Raw genomic sequence first — 20,234 nt, 5'->3', positions numbered from 1 at the left:
CCCCGCCCAGACCCCCCCACGAAGCCCTTCATTAACCAGCCAGTGGGGAGTCGGGCAGCACCAGACACTTGGCACACGATCTTGGCTCGCAGGCCAGACATGGCGGTCGGGGGTCAAGTCTGATCACCTGCTCAGAATAATAATGACGGTATAGTAATGCTACATGGTTGACTCAGAAATGGTTTGGTCAACTTTTACTGTGTTGGTGGTGGTGTCAGTCACCCCAACTCTCAACTCTCGCTGCAGCCGCTCTGGAGGGCAGTCTGAGCTACAATGTATGGCTCAGAGCTTGTATGTATTAGCTCCCTATCATGAATATGGGAAGTGTTTAGAATGCTGCCATTACCCTTCCAACAACAGACCATGAGTAGAGAGAACACACTGTCCCTGGCCTGCCTGAACAACAACAGAACACAGCATAATCACTTAAATATTGTGAGAGATTTTCAGACAGAGTTTCTGCCTCATTTCCAGTTTCATGCCATTTCTCTAACATCTAGGTTTTGGACAAACATTGCAGGTACATCAACACAATGATTTCAAGTACACAAACAAATTGAATGTTACTATTTCTTATTAGTTCCATTCTTGCTTATGTAGCCTAATAGTGTATTTCACATGTCCCCAACAGTGGTGTACTGCAATTCTTAGGTGAGGGAGCGCCAAAATATAAATGTAAATTACATCATTATTTACTCAATCAAAGTTTGTACCGACAGATGTAGCCAATTGAATAGCCTATCATTATAGAATATGCATAAAATGCATTCTACAATTGCAACATCTGCCTTTGCCTAACCATATGGTCCAAAGAAAATGTTATATTTTTAATGCTCTCAAACCAAAGTTAGGCATAGGCTACCTCATTTCAAATAGGCCATCATCACTGTCCATCATGAATGATTATTCTTCACATTTTGCAGCTGAGTAGTCCAAACTGCATCTCCATGCCAATCATTTGTTGTATCTCAATCAGTTTCATGGGAATATGGTATTAGAGCTTTTTGAATTAGCCTACTGTTTTATGAGCCAATTAGAGTAGATTGTGATAGCAAACTATTAGCCTACTGTTTTATGAGCCAATTAGAGTAGATTGTGATAACAAGCAATTAGCCTACTGTTTTATGAGCCAATTAGAGTAGATTGTGATAACAAACTATTAGGCTACTGTTTTATGAGCCAATTCGAGTAGATTGTGATAACAAACTATTAGCCTACTGTTTTATGAGCCAATTAGAGTTGATTGTGTTAACAAACTATTAATCTACTGTTTTATGAGAGAATTAGAGTAGATTGTGATAACAAATTATTGGCCTACTGTTTTATGAGTGAAATAGAGTAGATTGTGATAAAACTATTAGCCTACTGTTTAATGAGCGAATTAGAGTAGATTGTGATAACAAACCATTAGCCTTTGTTTCAATCAAAGGGTATATCCTGCCTAGTGGCGCGCGCTGCTGAGTTGGCACATGTGGATTTCTTTTGGACTATTCAGCTTCAGCTAACCATCCTAAAATGTCATCAGAAATGAGGAGGTGTTTTTGGTGTAACAATAACATTGTAGGCTTACTATGCTATAATATTTAGTTTTGTTATGTGAAATTGCTAGACATGGATTCAGCTTTGTTCTAACTTTACTAAACGAGTATCATTGTGTGAAGTGATAGTCTTCTATTTGTAATAATAGTAATAAGTGATGAGTATGACTATTCGGTGTTGGCAACAGATCTTGATGAGATTTAATTTTAAGCAATTTGGAGTGCTCTTCGTAGTGTTGAAAGGAAAATGCCAGGAGCGCACAATGTTCTTAAAGTAGTTAAACCAACTTGTGGTGCTGAAGGATAGCTCCTCCATTTGGCCAGTTCAGGAACAATACTACGTGGTATAGCTATTTGGTTATAGCCTAACGTAAAACAAATACACTGCTCAAAAAAATAAAGGGAACACTTAAACAACACAATGTAACTCCAAGTCAATCACACTTCTGTGAAATCAAACTGTCCACTTAGGAAGCAACACTGATTGACAATACATTTCACATTCTGTTGTGCAAATGGAATAGACAACAGGTGGAAATGATAGGCAATTAGCAAGACACCCCCAATAAAGGAGTGGTTCTGCAGGTGGTGACCACAGACCACTTCTCAGTTCCTATGCTTCCTGGCTGATGTTTTGGTCACTTTTGAATGCTGGCGGTGCTTTCACTCTAGTGGTAGCATGAGACGGAGTCTACAACCCACACAAGTGGCTCAGGTAGTGCAGCTCATCCAGGATGGCACATCAATGCGAGCTGTGGCAAGAAGGTTTGCTGTGTCTGTCAGCGTAGTGTCCAGAGCATGGAGGCGCTACCAGGAGACAGGCCAGTACATCAGGAGATGTGGAGGAGGCCGTAGGAGGGCAACAACCCAGCAGCAGGACCGCTACCTCCGCCTTTGTGCAAGGAGGAGCAGGAGGAGCACTGCCAGAGCCCTGCAAAATGACCTCCAGCAGGCCACAAATGTGCATGTGTCTGCTCAAACGGTCAGAAACAGACTCCATGAGGATGGTATTAGGGCCCGACATCCACAGGTGGGGGTTGTGCTTTACAGCCCAACACCGTGCAGGACGTTTGGCATTTGCCAGAGAACACCAAGATTGGCAAATTCGCCACTGGCGCCCTGTGCTCTTCACAAATGAAAGCAGGTTCACACTGAGCACATGTGACAGACGTGACAGAGTCTGGAGACGCAGTGGAGAACGTTCTGCTGCCTGCAACATCCTCCAGCTTGACTGGTTTGGAGGTGGGTCAGTCATGGTGTGGGGTGGCATTTCTTTGGGGGGCCGCACAGCCCTCCATGTGCTCGCCAGAGGTAGCCTGACTGCCATTAGGTACCGAGATGAGATCCTCAAACCCCTTGTGAGACCATATGCTGGTGCTGTTGGCCCTGGGTTCCTCCTAATGCAAGACAATGCTAGACCTCATGTGGCGGGAGTGTGTCAGCAGTTCCTGCAAGAGGAAGGCATTGATGCTATGGACTGGCCCGCCCGTTCCCCAGACCTGAATCCAATTGAGCACATCTGGGACATCATGTCTCGCTCCATCCACCAACGCCACGTTGCACCACAGACTGTCCAGGAGTTGGCGGATGCTTTAGTCCAGGTCTGGGAGGAGATCCCTCAGGAGACCATCCGCCACCTCATCAGGAGCATGCCAAGGTGTTGTAGGGAGGTCATACAGGCACGTGGAGGCCACACACACTACTGAGCCTCATTTTGACTTGTTTTAAGGACATTACATCAAAGTTGAAACAGCCTGTAGTGTGGTTTTCCACTTTAATTTTGAGTGTGACTCCAAATCCAGACCTCCATGGGTTGATACATTTGATTTCCATTGATCATTTTTGTGTGATTTTGTTGTCAGCACATTCAACTATGTAAAGAAAAAAGTATTTAATAAGAATATTTCATTCATTCAGATCTTGGATGTGTTATTTTAGTGTTCCCTTCATTTTTTTGAGCAGTGTACTTAGCTTAATATCATTGCACTGCTTGCGAGGAGAGTTTTATATAGAGTAGGCATTTCATTGTATTGTGTAGCTTACATGCTGTATCATAAATAAACATTGATTGGATTTGCTTGAACACAATCAATATACCCTATTACAGAATAAAAGAAAACAGAGGTGAACTATCAATTCATAGAATGAACATATTATCAAATCAATTGACCAAGAAGTGAATATAAATCATTATCATGTAGAATTGCAGGAAATTATTTTTTTAAACCACCATAAAATCATGCTGTTAGTGTGATGTATTCATGCATCACAATAAACTATAACCTAAATGCATTATTTCAAACTTGGCCCAATTCACAGTTCCAATTGCCCATCCTAACATATTAAGCTAGAACGGGCCCTGCATCTCAACTAATAGCCAATCTACTTTCAGAGAAGGTCAGGCTCTCAGGCTTTGCGGTGGCCACTCTGGTTTGGCTGTCCTCGGCAGAACGATGTTGCTGTGACCAAGTGGTCACATATCGTTCTGTGTTCCACTGCGGAAGAGGGATCCATGGAGTTTTATGAACATCAAGACAGACACACAGAGAAATGTTGTTTTTCAACGTTCTCATTGGGCCAAAGTGGTCCATCCTCCGACGGGCTTCCACAGTGCACACACACAGCTTATAGTTCTTTATCATTCTCACCACCAGAGAGAAGGAAGGGAACAAACCACCATTTTCCTACCTCTAGGCTGCTATACATATTTATTTGGTTTGTCATTCTATTGTTTTTCATGGAATTTTTGTGGTAATTAAATATAATTTATTTCGAATTTATCCGAATTTATCTTCCAGAAATAGTTTTACCATCTGTGTGTATTTTCAAATTGAAAAAAGTGAGGGAGCGCCACTCCTTCACACTCCGGCAGTACTACACCCCTGGTCCCCAAAGGTGTGGAACTCTCTGAGTTATGGGCAGCATCACTGAGTGTGCTACTGACGATGAAGGGCAATGATCTTTCTTCTCCAGATGTGTCCAGTGGTGTTGTCCTGTCCTGAGCACACTGGACATGATGTACCCACGGTGGAGGCACCAGACACTTGGTGATCTGCTTTAAAATAACAACAAATTAGACTTTTCCTGCTCAGTCCCTCTCTCTCCCTAACCCACTCCCTAGTCCCTTCAGTCATGTAAACACTGTCCACATCCGTTTTAGAGGGCCTTTTAGGCTAAACAGCAACATTTATGGGAAATCATCTCAAGTCAACTTGGCTCAAAATGCCATGAACTTTTCCTTAGCTTGTAGCAAGTTCCCTATTCTGTTCAGTTTTTCCTGTACCTGGCGGTGTGCACATGGACATGTACCTGGAGGTCTGCACATGGACATGTACCTGGCGGTGTGCACATGGACATGTACCTGGAGGTGTGCACATGGACATGTACCTGGCGGTGTGCACATGGACATGTACCTGGCGGTGTGCACATGGACATGTACCTGGCAGTGTGCACATGGACATGTACCTGGAGGTCTGCACATGGACATGTACCTGGTCGATCTGCACATGGACATGTACCTGGCGGTGTGCACATGGACATGTACCTGGCGGTGTGCACATGGACATGTACTTGGCGGTGTGCACATGGACATGTACCTGGTGGTGTGCACATGGACATGTACCTGGAGGTGTGCACATGGACATGTACCTTGAGGTGTGCACATGGACATGTACCTGGCGGTGTGCACATGGACATGTACCTGGCGGTGTGCACATGGACATGTACCTGGCGGTGTGCACATGGACATGTACCTGGAGGTTTGCACATGGACATGTACCTGGAGGTTTGCACATGGACATGTACCTGGCGGTGTGCACATGGACATGTACCTGGCGGTGTGCACATGGACATGGTCCATTGTTTTGTTTACAATTCTGACTGAAGCTCCAGCAGGATTGTACTATAGAAGTACAGTGGAAATAAGCAAAGCCTTAAACTTCAGTGGAAATAAAGTATAGTGGAAAATAAACAAAGGCAGAGAGAGGACAGGATTGGGGCAGTTGCTCCTATGAGTATTCAGATGATAACAGTTCAACAAAGCCTCTAAGAATGTTGCTCTATCCTACCTCATTGTCAGCATATTCCCCTGTAAACATCTCAGCACCGCTATCTGTCTCGTAGTCAGATACCGTAGTTGACAGAGGAGGCTTCAGGCAAGTGCATGAGTCTGGAATGCAGCAGAATGGGACTGAGATAGCTGGAGGAGACCTTGGTCTGGAGAATGCACAATAAACTCTGTGTGTGTGTGTGAGGGGGGGGTTGTGATAATGACCAGCTTAGCAGAGATATCGTCAAGTGGTGGGAGTCCACATTCCCTCCAAAAATCAACCACCTCACTATAACACATTTCAGCTCTACTCCCCGGGAGCACTTGGGCCTTGCACTCAAAGTTCAGACACTTCGAGATCAGAGACCACAGATAGCCTTTGCCTTGTAAACCTTGTGAAGACTTGTCACTGCTAGCTTCACATTTCTCCAGCCTGTATCTCCTAGGAACAGCCATCTTTTCAAAGCAGAGCAGAAGAGGTGCAAGTGTGGTACAGATGGTATAATAGAGGTGCCATTACATTTTCAGGACCTGCCATTATCAGTGCAGATCCATGTGTTTAAATTGTATGGCAGCCAACAGTTTGTCCACACTGTTCATGGAATTGTTTGATGCCAATGCCCCAATTATGGGAAAAACTAAAACATGTTCAGAAATATTCCTGGAAGTTCTGGAACAGTGGGGGAGTATTTAAAGACCATTAGCAGTGAGATACAGGGACATTGGCAGACCAGACCAGACTAGAGATGTATGCTGGGCTTGGAGTTTGGAGGTAGTACAGATCGACCAGCAGCCTTGGCATAATCAAGAGAGTCTAACTGCTGTCAACTGAGGCAATGCAGATTATAATCAATGACCACGTTTACATTATATATATATTTTTTATTTTACCTTTATTTAACCAGGTAGGCAAGTTGAGAACAAGTTCTCATTTACTATTGCGACCTGGCCACACAATACATATATATATATATATATATATATATATACACACACAGTGGGGCAAAAAAGTATTTAGTCAGCCACCAATTTTGCAAGTTCTCCCACTTAAAAAGATGAGAGAGGCCTGTAATTTTCATCATAGGTACACTTCAACTATGACTTTCTGGATTTTCTTCCCTCATTTTGTCTGTCATAGTTGAAGTGTACGTACCTATGATGAAAATTACAGGCCTCTCTCATCTTTTTAAGTGGGAGAACTTGCACAATTGGTGGCTGACTAAATACTTTTTTGCCCCACTGTATATATGAGAGAGAGAGACTGTATGTTTTATTGTCACATACACGTAGTAGTACGGTTAAGAACCTTGCTGAAGGTTACTGGCCCAATGCTGTGACCGCTAGGCTACCTGCAGCCCTACATGCACACCAATATCCCTGTTTTTGACTTGACTCATATAAACATCATATCCGTTTACAGTAACCCAAATAAGCTCCTATCCTGGTTTTAAGAAACCCAGATAAGATGCCTGGGATATGCTGATCTTAGACAGGATACTGTGGCATGTAAACATCTTATCCCATTTACTGTTGTTTAAACGGTCTGCGCAAACTCAGTTTCACATAGTATCAGCTTTGAAGTTCAGATGGGACAAGTTGAGATAGTAATTGAAGTCTGGACACTGACTGTAGTCCTCACAAGTAGCCTATTATAATAATAACTCATGCAGAATTACTTGTTTTTTGCAGTGAAATGATAGACCAAATGTTCATTTTGTCTCTGGAACAGAAATATAATTGTTTTAATCTTGAGAAAATACGAATGTGCGCTTGTTGTTGCACCTGTTGTGCAGCTGAAACATGCAATTTCTTTCTGCGACATAAAAGCTGACAAAATGTCACTTTCAACCATAACAAATATGCTTCCAAGGTGAAATGAATTACTGTCAGAAACATGTAGGATTGTTTTCACAGCTTTTAATTTCCTTAAAACTGGTCAACAAACTCCCCGGTCCATAAATGTCCTTGCTCCGCGAGAGAAGCAGAAATGAAAGAGAACGCTAGCGATGTCAACTAGATTGTTGATAAAGCGTTCATTCTATCGATGTATGACATCATTCTGGTGAGCAATTCTTTTTTTTTTTGTGTTTTTTTGTGTTCTAGAGCATCAAGGAATGAGAGAATAGAAGCTGCGTGTATATAATTATAGACTAACAAAGTTGACTAACGAATAGCCTTCCTAATGTCGGAAATTAAAAGCAGAAAAATATCTAAATGAGGGGTACAAACCTTTGGCTAAATTAGCAATATTCTGTTTATTTATGGATACAGGGATACTCGTGGGTGGGAAATCAAGGGTGCACTTAAACATCTTATCCTGAATAAATCAAATCAAAGTTTATTTGTCTCCTACACAGATTGCAGATGTTAAAGCTGGTGCAGCAAAATGTTTTTGTTCCTAGCTCCAGCAGTGCAATAAACAGTAAATACTAATACACAAATAAGAACAAAAGAAGAACAAACAAGAGATTCATAAATATAAGAAAAATAAGACCTTCACCAGGATATGAGCTATTATCTGAATACTGTGCGAATGTTAACATTGTCAGAGTGCTTGTGGTTCAAGATCTGGAATCTTCAGAAACACCATGGAACACTCCAATCTGATATCTTCTTCACTTTTAGTAAATCTAACTAGTTCAGATGCTGGACAGATACACATTTTAAAAAGTCTTCAACTCCCACCATAGTTTATTGAGACACACAAAACAGACAATATTTCGACCCCACTGGTATCTTTTTCATGTTCACTTTTGGGTGGTTACGTAACTACACTTTCCAGTCTTCTGCCTCTCTCGTTAAAGGGAATATAGAGGTAATATGGGATCTACCAAATCTGGACAGTAATATTTTATTTTCTTGCCCATGGCTGTTCTAGATATTTATTTTGGCCAAGCTGTTGTGATTAAGATGATTCATAGTTTGGCTATTTATTCTTATCAGAGAGAATAGCCCTAATTTTTCCTCTTATCTTTTCTGAGTGCAGGAACAGTGTCACGAGTTTAAGTTGCAATAGGAAATGCCAATATTTGACTTTGGTCCAGCTGAATGACTCTTGTTGAAAGGAAAACATGTAGGCCTAACCTTTGGATAGCATTGGGGTACCGTAGTCCTTCATTTTTTACCATTTTATACAGAGTGCAAATTACGGAGGATGAATGAAACATGAGCTCCTCTAAAGGCAACAAAAGTTCACCTTTGGGAGGGTCGTTAAATATTTATAATTTGACGAGATGCACGCCAACAGCAAGATGCATCAATCTCACCGGAGAAAGCATCCAAGCGAGCAAAACAGTGCCTGTCATACTCTTTTTGGCCAGACAGCATCATATACTGAGACAGAGGGCCGCAGTTTCGCTCGCTCGGATGCTTTCTCCGGTGAGTTAGATTCAACCACTTGCGAAATGAAAAATGATGAAACCTTATTGAAACATTATTTCATATGATTTTTCTTTTTTTATTGTTCACATTTTTGGGGAATTATGGCTTTCATTGGCATCCATGAATACACACCACTGTAGTAGGCCTAATGACAATTGCTGAATGTCATTATGGTGTTTTTAACAGATGTCTCTTTCCTTTCATGAAAATGACCTGTGCACAGTGCACTGTTTGGTTGCTGGAATTATTTTAGAGTGAACGAACTTACGCTGCCACAGTTAGTCTACTTTTTGAAGTGATTTGTTTGAGAATCAGATTTAAACATCATTACTGGGTGTGCTCATGCCACATTTAAATGTAATGCATTTTTGTCTTTACTATTAGGCCAATTAAAAAAAATGTTGCGTGCACAAGGCTCCCAAGGATGTCACGGTATAATTCGCACTCTGATGTCATAGATGTAAAAAGCATGGTTGGGGTCAATTCGGGATTTAATTAAATTCAAACAATGAATTTGAATTGACCACACCCCACAGGAAGCAGAGTTTGAATATAATTTTATTTGAATTCAAAGCCATTCAATGCAACTCAACTGAGACGTGAACATGAAAGTCTCATTTATTTGGGGTGTGGCTAATTCAAATTCAAGAATTGAATTGGAATTAAGAGCAATTCGCAACTCAATACATAATTGACCCTAACACAGGTAGCCCTTTAGACTCGTACCCGTATACAGATTGAAAATGGTAGACTTGGACACTGATAAGCACCTGAATTGTAACGGAGTGGCTGTACAGTAATATGCTATACATGACGTCAGAGCTCAGGGTCTCTGTATGGGTATTTAACTGACAACCATTCTGAACTTGAGCACCGCTCATGAATAAAGTGTTGTATCTGCAAGAATTCACCTCACCTCTGTCCCAGACTGGTCTTCCCTGTCTGCCTGACCCTGCTGAGACCCCTGTCACCATCTAATCCTCCTAAAATGAGGCATGAGAAAGAATTACCTTGGTGTACATTTATTCATTATATTATCCAAGAATAAAGTCAATGGTTCAATAATTTAAATAACCATTATTGTCACGATCATCTGAATGAATGGACCAAGGCGCAGCGTACTTAGAGTTCCACATGTTTAATAAATATGCAACTCACCAAAAACAATACAGAAGGAAACGTGACGTTCTGGGCTGCTCACAGGCAGCTACACAAAATCAAGATCCCACAAACAACAGGTGGGAAAAAGGCTGCCTAAATATGATCCCCAATCAGAGACAACAATAGACAAGTGCCTCGGATTGGGAACCATACCAGGCCAACAAAGAAATAGAAAACATAGATTGTCCACCCTAGTCACACCCTGACCTAACCAAATAGAGAATTAAAAGGATCTCTAAGGTCAGGGCGTGACAATTATTCCCAGATCCCAGACTGTAGCTTTAAACCGCTGTCCTGTAGCTACTGTAGGTCTACCCATCAATTCAAGATGGAACTTTGTGTCATTGACTGAATCTACTGCAAAATTCACCTGAGCTCCATAGACTGGTCTTCCCTGGCTGTCTGACCCCGCTGGGACACCTGTCACCATCTGATACCCTGCTAAGACATGATGAGCATGTTGTGTACTGACCGCACTAGAGGGCTGCATTCCCGCGGGATGCATGTGGGATCTGCGGGTCCCCACAGAGATCAGGGCAGTGCGGCCAGCATTTTTCATGCTGCAGGCGGGAGCAGGCGGTCAGACGCAGCCGGCGCAGCCTTTGGGATGAAAATATTTTTGTTGTCCCACAGATTATTTTGATACAGTCCTCTTTCTGCGTGGTATGCGCTAGCCTACCTATTGTATTGAAAGCACATATTTTTGCATTATTCACACGCAGCTTCAACTTCAGTAGACTTGACCTAGTTGGGTGTGAGAGTTCAAGTGTGCCTAGTGTGTGTGGTCTCATTGAAATAGAGTAGGCTTCCTCCATGGGTGGTGAATCACGTGGCAGTTAATGAATATGAAATCAACTTAAATATGTAAATAAATATTGATAATGAAAAGAAGTCGAAGTGCAATGAATAAATGTAATCATCTTTGAAAATGATTACCCATTTATTTGTCTCTGCCTGTAAATCGTCTTCCTGAAAGGTAAGCTATATCCTATAGAACTATGCAAAACATAGCAAGTGTTGCTGTCATCATTTTTGCTGCTTCCACTTCATTAGCCATACATGCGAGCTCTGGTGCACGTGTGGTCTCAATTAAATAGTGTATCATGGGGCAGTCATCTTTCCAAGGAAATGTACTTCCTAAATAGGCCTATGATTAGGCTATAGTTTACTACATTGCCTAGAGATAGGCCTAAATATTTGAATACCCATATTTCTCAGTCGGAAAATCTTCCCACTCCTAAAAGGTAGACTATAAAAATAGCTCAAGAGAAAGTACAAGTCTCTCCAACTCTGCTGTCTTCAAACTACATTTAAGATATTGACTGATATAGTCAGGTAATACAATGTAAGGGCCATTTGAGAATCTCTGGTAATTCAACCTATTTCTAAAGTTACTTATTTTGTGCATTTGATATTTCCTATGGGGCGCAAAATTGCTGGGACCATGGCTGGCAAGTGAGCTGTGTCACATATGCCTAAAATAACATTGCGGGACTGCGGTTGGGTTTGGGATCAGTTCTTGCGGTAGCGAGTTGGAATCGGACTGAAAGCCAGCAGGTGTGGGCAGGAGCGAGATGATAAAGATCGGTCCCACACAGGCCTCTACTGTGCACCATGACAGTGAAGCCTGTAACTTTAGAGCTGTTTATTACTGTGTCAGTGTGAAAAATTGAGAATTAGCTTGAGAAACTGACAGATCAATAGCGTTACATTGACAAACGGACTAATACAACTCACATTGCACTGGCAAAACATCAGAATATCAATCTTCAATTGTTTGGCCGATGGTTTCATTGTTTGATTCAGGTCTAGTTTGTTTGAGGAAAAAATAATAGCAAATGTAATCCAACTTTTGGCCAGCTTTCTCTCCGACGGTACATCAACTGTTTGGCCAGCTTTCTCTCCGACGGTACATCAACTGTTTGGCCAGCTTTCTCTCCGACGGTACATCAACTGTTTGGCCAGCTTTCTCTCCGACGGTACATCAACTGTTTGGCCAGCTTTCTCTCGACGGTACATCAACTGTTTGGCCAGCTTTCTCTCTGAACATCAACTGTTTGGCCAGCTTTCTCTCCGACGGTACATCAACTGTTTGGCCAGCTTTCTCTCCGACGGTACATCAACTGTTTGGCCAGCTTTCTCTCCGACGGTACATCAACTGTTTGGCCAGCTTTCTCTCCGACGGTACATCAACTGTTTGGCCAGCTTTCTCTCCGACGGTACATCAACTGTTTGGCCAGCTTTCTCTCCGACGGTACATCAACTGTTTGGCCAGCTTTCTCTCCGACGGTACATCAACTGTTTGGCCAGCTTTCTCTCCGACGGTACATCAACTGTTTGGCCAGCTTTCTCTCGACGGTACATCAACTGTTTGGCCAGCTTTCTCTCCGACGGTACATCAACTGTTTGGCCAGCTTTCTCTCCGACGGTACATCAACTGTTTGGCCAGCTTTCTCTCGACGGTACATCAACTGTTTGGCCAGCTTTCTCTCCGACGGTACATCAACTGTTTGGCCAGCTTTCTCTCCGACGGTACATCAACTGTTTGGCCAGCTTTCTCTCCGACGGTACATCAACTGTTTGGCCAGCTTTCTCTCCGACGGTACATCAACTGTTTGGCCAGCTTTCTCTCCGACGGTACATCAACTGGTAAAAGCTTGTCAAGTTCATTTTTAAACGTGACAAACAAAGGCTACAAAACATTTCCATACATACAACTGCTGTTAGATAGTGATATGAGGTGTCTATTATTACTATCTGACAGATAACTAGAGGCTAGAGCTGGCCTGGCTGTGGTAGCTACTCACTAGCATAGCTTTTTCATTCACCTCAGTCGAGAGGGGATGAAACATTAGCTAACGTCACATAGTTGCCTTCGTTTTGTATCTCATTCCAATAATAAAACTGGGGGGGAAAAATGCCATTTTAGATTGTGAGGGGATCTCATCTTTGGTCTAATAATTTTCCCATAGCCTCCCAACTGTTCCCTTTTAATTGCTACCATGATTATGCGTTTCCATCTTTTTTTTCTGTAAGAACAGATTTAGCCCTATCCATATAGGCCAATTCCCACCAGTCTAAGGGGTTAAAACCCGTCAAAAAGAGACAACCTGCTTCTATAGCAGTGTAAGTCCAGTACATCTTTTAAATTGGCCTGGCTCTAGAAAGTATCGTTGCCTTGAAATACTGTCAGAATAAATTGGTAGAGAGAGGACTAGATGATGACACTCTTTCTTCATTACTGTCATCATGGGAGGAAGGTGGTGGTGGGGGGGAAGTCAGCCCCCTGTAGAGATGTTGTGTCCTGTAGGCGTGGTGACCCTGGACTCACCCCACCCAGGCTTTGACCCTGCGCTCACTGTGGAATGTGACCCCGGCAGAGGCCATCTTGTGCGTGAGAGGAAAGCAGGGGAATCATTAGTCCAATGCTATGTCCAAATAGTTGTCACCGGCTGGGTGCCTTCCTTAGTAAGAGTTTACTACTAACCTAAAAAGAACCACATAGATGAAAGTGTCTAGTCCACACCTGTGGGTAATTCACCTTTTTTCCTCTAAATTGTCTAGTGTTTGCAGGTCAGTGGTCGTCTGCAGCAAGTAATTATACTATCTGTGTCCGTTGCCCACTAACATAGCCCACTAACCTTTGCTGAGTCACTTTGTCATTGTGCCACATTAAGAGAATGCTTCCTGCCAACCCCTAACACCCCTGGTTAATGTATTTTTAATTTAGATACAACATAGATCAATAAACCTCACAGAGACAGTTTGGTCCAATTACTGTATATACACCCTTTATAGATCATTGATGGAACATGGAAGTTACTAGCTAAAGCAGTTACAATGTACATACTGCTGTATGAAAGCCTAAGTAGGATTCATGATGAATATTTTGCTGATAATGGTTGGCAGTTAGCCTAGCGGTTAACTGTGTTAGGCCAGTAACCGAAAAGTTGCTGGTTCGAATCCCCGTGCCGACTGGGTGAAACATCTGTCAATATGTCCTTGAGCAAGGCATTTAACCCTAATTGTTCCTGTAAGTCGCTCTGCCTAATGACTAAAATGTCAATGTAAAATAATGATGATTATGTCAACAGATGTTAAACCTCTCTGGGATAGGCGGGACGCAAATGTCTCACCTGGCCAATTGCCAGGAAAAATGCAGATCGCCAAATAAAAAAAAAATGCTATAAAATTCAAACTTTCATTAAATCACACATGTACGATACCAAATCAAAGCTACACTCGTTGTGAATCCAGCAAACATGTCAGATTTCAAAAAGGCTTTTCGGCAAAAGCATAAGAAGCTATTATCTGATGATAGCACAACAGTAAACAAAGAGGGAGTAGCATATTTCAACCCTGCAGGCGCAACACAAAACACAGAAGTAAAATATAAATCATGCATTACCTTTGACGAGTTTCTTTTGTTGGCACTCCAATATGTCCCACAAACATCACAAATGGTCCTTTTGTTCGATTAATTCCGTCGATATACATCCAAAATTTCCATTTATTTGTTTGATCCAGAAAAAAAACTATTTCCAATTTGCGCAATGTCACTACAAAATATTTCAAAAGTTACCTGTAAACTTTGCTAAAACATTTCAAACTACTTTTTTAATACAACTTTAGGTATTTTTAAACGTTAATAATCGATCAAATTGAAGACAGGTCTATCTGTTTTCAATACAGGAGGATCACAAACCAACGCTATTTTTCAAGTCTTGCGCAACTCTCAAACAGTACACGTTACCCTGTTTCATGATGACCGTACTTCTTCATTGCACAAAGGAATAACCTCAATCAGGGGTGGTGGTGACATCCTGTGGAAGCGGTAGGAACTGCAAACAAGTGCCTAAGAAATATTGTTTCCCAATGAGAACTCATTGAACAGACAGTGACCTCAAAACAAACAAAAAGAATCTGAATGGTTAGTCCTCGGGGTTTTGCCTGCTACATAAGTTCTGTTATACTCACAGACATGATTCAAACAGTTTTAGAAACTTCAGAGTCTTTTCTATCCAAATATAATAATACTAATAATATGCATATCTTATATTCTTGGCATGAGTAGCAAAAGTGAAAATGCTGCCCCCTATTAACCTGTGGCTATTCCCTCCTCCAGGTATCTGTATCAAGTGTGGGAAAGGTGTGTATGGAGCCAGCCAAGCCTGTCAGGCCATGGGGAATCTGTACCATACCAACTGCTTCACCTGTTGCTCCTGTGGTAGGTGTATATATCCCTCTGTCCTCTACTCCTACTCAGCAGCTGCATCATTGGCTGGCATCACAGATGTCCTGTATTTTCATTTCTTAGCACAACATTGATGTTGGTTGCCAGAGTGTCTTTGGGAGTTATCAGCAGAATGCTCTATTCTCTATTTGACAGGAACATGGATGATATTATGGAACGAGTGGGTTGTAGAGACGGCTGTTGAATCTGCAGTCAACCTGAAAAAAATGTGTTTATGCATGTTGTGTGTATGTGTGTATATGTGTGTGTAGGGCTGTCCTGTCACCAGACTCCAATTGTCCTCTCTAGTTTCAAGTGGAGACGAGGGTGAAGCTGGAGAGAGTTTGGAGCAAGGTTGCTTTCATTCATGCGCTGATGTACATGGATGCTGATCCCTTGGCTTTGGAAGAAATGCATATAATTGACATGTAATTGAATACATATACTTTCAGGTGTATTGTGTGGTTGAAGAATGAGGGGCAGTGTCTCTAATCCCGAGGTTTCTCTACAGATTCCTTTTGACCTGCTTTGAAAAGTGTACTTGAGTCAGACCAGAGAGATATACTGTAAGTCTGTTTCTATTGGTCAGACATTATTGCCCATCTATAATGGTTTAAACAGTACAGAAAAAGAGAATCTATACTTCTCTGTTATTCAGAATTTAAATTAGTTTGGTGAAATCTATCCAAAAGTGAAGCACGTCTTCCCCTTCTTATTCTAGTGGTCTCTGTATATAGATGATAACAGGCCCATCTTGACTCTTGCGATGGTTTATTCCTAACGTAAACTCTGTGATGTATTGTTGGGTCTCTTATGAATGGGAATGTTTGCTTTTTTAGACTGTTTTCAACCCCTCTGAGAAGTTTAGTTTTAAAGTGCCTGCAGATCTCAAAACACACCTAATGATGTATCAACTTATTTGTTGACAAACTGTTTTTGTTCTACTTTTTGACTAAAAGTCCACAAACGTTACTCTGTAAGAGTCAGGAGCTCCATAGCAGAGAGAGTTCAGTTCTCTGAGACATTGCTGGCTGGTAGCCTTGGGCTTTGTTTAACCATGCATAATTGAGCCCTCCTCTTGGCTTGCTCCTATGGTTGCACCCTTTTTTCATGAAATGGCCAGGAATGCAAACTACCCCCCTCCACTTCAGCCAGCCTTCCCATGAGGACCTCAATCAGACAGTCACAAAGTGTACCAGGCCTGCTTATCAGAGGGGGCCGGCCTGGCATGGGCTCTGAGCAAACAACACACACATAAACACACACACAGATAAGAGCACACAGACCGATAAACGCACGCACACACACACACACATAGAAATGTGTGTGCGAGTAATTACACGCTCACACACCACGCACATACACAACCCCCCCTCCCCTACCCACCCAAACATACCCACACACACCTCCTCATTACTTTACTAGTCTCAACTATACAGTCATAAGACATACCTCTGTGACCTGTTTATTTCCTGTACTGGTGTTGACGCCCAGCTCCTGACTGGATCACCACCCACTTCCTCCTTCCACATGCCTTTTGTCTGCTTGCTCACATGTATCCATGCCTTTAATGGGGCACGCTAGTGATTAACTAGTTACATCTGTGTTACTGTAACACATCCTGCTTGTGCCTCTCACACCAGCCAGGAGAAAACAGCCAGGGGCCTTGTATTTCTGAAACCTGTATACGATGCATTGTGGTTTCCTCAGTCACTCACCAGCTGCACCTGGCTGGCTGGCTGGCACAGGGCACACAGCTCAATGTTGTGCTGTCTGCTATGGGCTTCTGGCTGGGGTATTGTAGCTGGCTGAAGTAAGTAGAGTTAGCCTGGCTACTCCCCATATAAATATAATCTAGTCATTCTATTTCTATGCTACTCCCTCATCTGAGTGTAAATTGTGGGATCTGGCCAAGATTTTAAATGATGTACAACAGCTTGGTAGTGTAACCCGTGCTGCCTTTGGCGATGGTTTGACTACTTGATCATGACTTTCGCTGTGATTTAGTTGTGGGGGAGTTTCTGAGAGAGACTGAGTGGGTCATGGTTTTATCCTAGCTCTTAATGATATTAGAGAGACTGGGAGATTCCGTAGCTTCTGGGTTTTCTATTTGAGAGATGTGCTTCTGGCTCTGTTGGTGTCTTAACTTGGCTGTTCTCTTTAAAGAGAGACTTACTTAAAAACAATTTTGAAACAGCAGCAGGTCAGCACATGCTCACGTTGCCGGGATCGAAACATTCCTGTCTGAAGTCCCGAGCAATCTGAGTGAGTCACTACCTCCAGCATCCTTCTTTTACTTACCACAGTAGTGGGCAGGCCCTCCCTCCGCCTCTCCCTCTCTGCCTCCTCCCCCTCAGATCCCCGCTGCCTGCCTGCAGGTGATAAAGGCCCACTTGTTCTGAGAGGAGAGAGTGGGAGGAGAGGGAGGAGAACGGAGGAGAGGGAGGAGAGGGGGAGAGTGGGTGGGGTGGAACCTGAGAAAGTACAACATGCTTGATGTTTCCCTCCTACAGGAAGAATATGTAGATACTGAACATATGGGGATTTGGGTACAGTTGAATTTAAAAGAGATGGTAATTTAGGACATTATTCACATTCTTGTCTTGGCTTAGCAACTATAGTTTAAAAAAAAGTTGCCTGTGGCAAACAGCCAGGTAATTAAAAGTCAACATAGTAGCATAGGGATTTTATAAACCATATGTTGGAATTATCATGTCCAGGCCAACTAATGACCTTGTGTAGTGAACTACTGTGGCTGGTCCTGGATCTCGAGGGAGAGAGTCTTAACAGTGAGTAACCTAACCACTGTCAGTTTGCGGACTCTGCACCTCACAGGGCACAATAACATACCACTTAAACAGCAGAGGGGCCAGTGAGGACTGGAGCTCCACAGCCGAGCCCAAACTAAACCCAGCCTGCATCACACTGTTGTGGTTTTAGGAATTTAAGATCAGTGAGGGATGAAATCACTGTAACGTGAGGTCATTGTGATGTGAGGTTGTTGTCTCAATGGGGTTGGAGGGATGACACAGGTCCAATGACATGTCCAGATGCCGGGCTGGTTGGCACCAGGAGTGGCAGTCAGCAGTGCTACAGTACCACCACCAGGCTACCGCAACCAGGCATCCATGACTTGTCCACAATCTACCACACTGACTACATGATCACAAGACTTTGATTGCTGGAGTATGACTCACTAGGGAATTTATTTTGCCTCAGAGAATTATTTTATTTGACCAGTTTATTTGACCAGTCCGTTGTGTTTTAAATGTTGCTTGTAAATGTATTTGCAATTCTTATAGAATGTACTACTTATATATCCAAGCCTTTTGCCAGCTTTACATGATTAATTTGTGGAATTTCCATTGAATTGTTTAAAATGATTTCTGAAGGGTTAAATATCTTGCTGAGAGAATCGCTCCCATTATTTCAAGATGCACGGCCCTTTATGTGCATGTCTATGAAACGCAGCACTGAGTCATGGGAAACCAATGTTGGAGCTGTAAAAACTAAGTACAGTATCTTGAGTGTAAAATCCCAATCAGGGAGCCATTTGGTCCTGAACTCCATGGAAAATGCCACATGTCCCACCGTGCTCAGGAGCTGTGAGCTGAGGAGAAGAGGAGAGGAGCCCTGAGCCCCAGCCCACTACAGCCAGCCCAGCACTTTCCTCTCCTGTGACAAAGGCTAGAGGGAGAGAGAGGGAGGCAGGGAGCCCACCCCCTCTCTATGAGGGAATGAGGGAGGGAGGGTGGTGGAAGGGGGTTGAATGGGACCAACTAGTGACCTCAGGCAGAAAGAATGTGCCCGTTTGCTCAGGCGGCCCGCTCCCTTAGCAGAGCACCACAGTCAGCGAGCGCCGAGGGCTTTGTGTTTCACCTTCCAGATGCACTCGATAGAGCAAAGGTCACCAGACAGACACACAGCAACATGCCCCAACTCTGGCTCACTGGTGTGTTGTTGATTTGAATGTAATGGTTTTTATAAGTTTAGTCACTCTGAATTAAAAGAGCTCCTCCTCTGTAGTCAACAGGAAATATGTTTTTCTCTCTCGTTCAACCTCCAACTCTAAATGCTAATAGTTCCTCGCTTTCAGTCTTAAGTCTCACCTATTGTGTGAACAGCATTCTTCGGCTGCTATAGCCATTTATGTGGGTGTTAATGTATTGCTATCTCCCAGCAATGTGACACTGTGTGTGAAATACAGTGATTGCATACATTTGGGTGTAAAAAGGGGGACATGTCTTTCCCAAGCCAGGACACCCATACAATCAATGGCAGCTCAGGACGGCAATTAAATCTGACTAATCCTGCAGATTTATGAGCTCCATGCGCTCTGTCTGCCAGGCTGAAGTCACTGCGCTGCCAGAAAGAGAAGAGACTGCTGCTGCCATTTAGTGCATTTGAATGGGCATGCATTAAGAGAAGCATCGCAGGGGGCGCAAAGGCCAGGGCCAGTGGGAGTGAGCAGTGAGGAGATCTTTCCTTTTAGGTGGAATTCCCTTTTATCCTGTGGAATTTACTGGTACTGTGCTCATGGAGCCCCAAAATGGTGACTTTGGGGAGGGACTGACTGTTAGTATGGCCCTGCCTATACCAGACATGGGGAAATCCTTTGCTCAGGCTCCTGTATTTGGGCTGTGGTGGTGTGTGTGAGTGTGTGTGAGCTGCACACAATGGCAGGGGTAGTGGCGAGGAGGGGTGAGGAGGAAGGGGAGTTTGTAAAGCAGTTTGGGCCTGGTCTGGATGGTGGGGCTGTATTGATTGTTTGCTGGTTCTAAGTAGAAGGAGTCCCATGGGGATCAATGGATGACCAGAGTATTGAAACAGTAGTGTGGACCTCAAATGAGTAAACCTACATTATGCTACTATC

General features: G+C 43.0%; 1 protein-coding gene across 1 annotated transcript in view; it reads left to right on the top strand.

Moving 5' to 3' along the window:
• The window catches only part of wtip (WT1 interacting protein), a 34,587-nt gene that overhangs the window by 4,252 nt on the left and 10,101 nt on the right, over positions 1–20,234 (top strand). The window contains exon 2 of the mRNA XM_024419185.2: positions 15,254–15,355. Within this exon, the coding sequence (XP_024274953.2) occupies positions 15,254–15,355 (102 nt within the window). The remainder of the gene's footprint in view (positions 1–15,253; positions 15,356–20,234) is intronic.

Source organism: Oncorhynchus tshawytscha, linkage group LG12, assembly GCF_018296145.1.
Source record: "Oncorhynchus tshawytscha isolate Ot180627B linkage group LG12, Otsh_v2.0, whole genome shotgun sequence".
NCBI classification, from domain to species: Eukaryota; Metazoa; Chordata; class Actinopteri; order Salmoniformes; family Salmonidae; genus Oncorhynchus; species Oncorhynchus tshawytscha.
The sequence above is the reverse complement of the archived record's forward strand: the minus strand, read 5'-3'. Positions and strand labels throughout refer to the sequence as shown.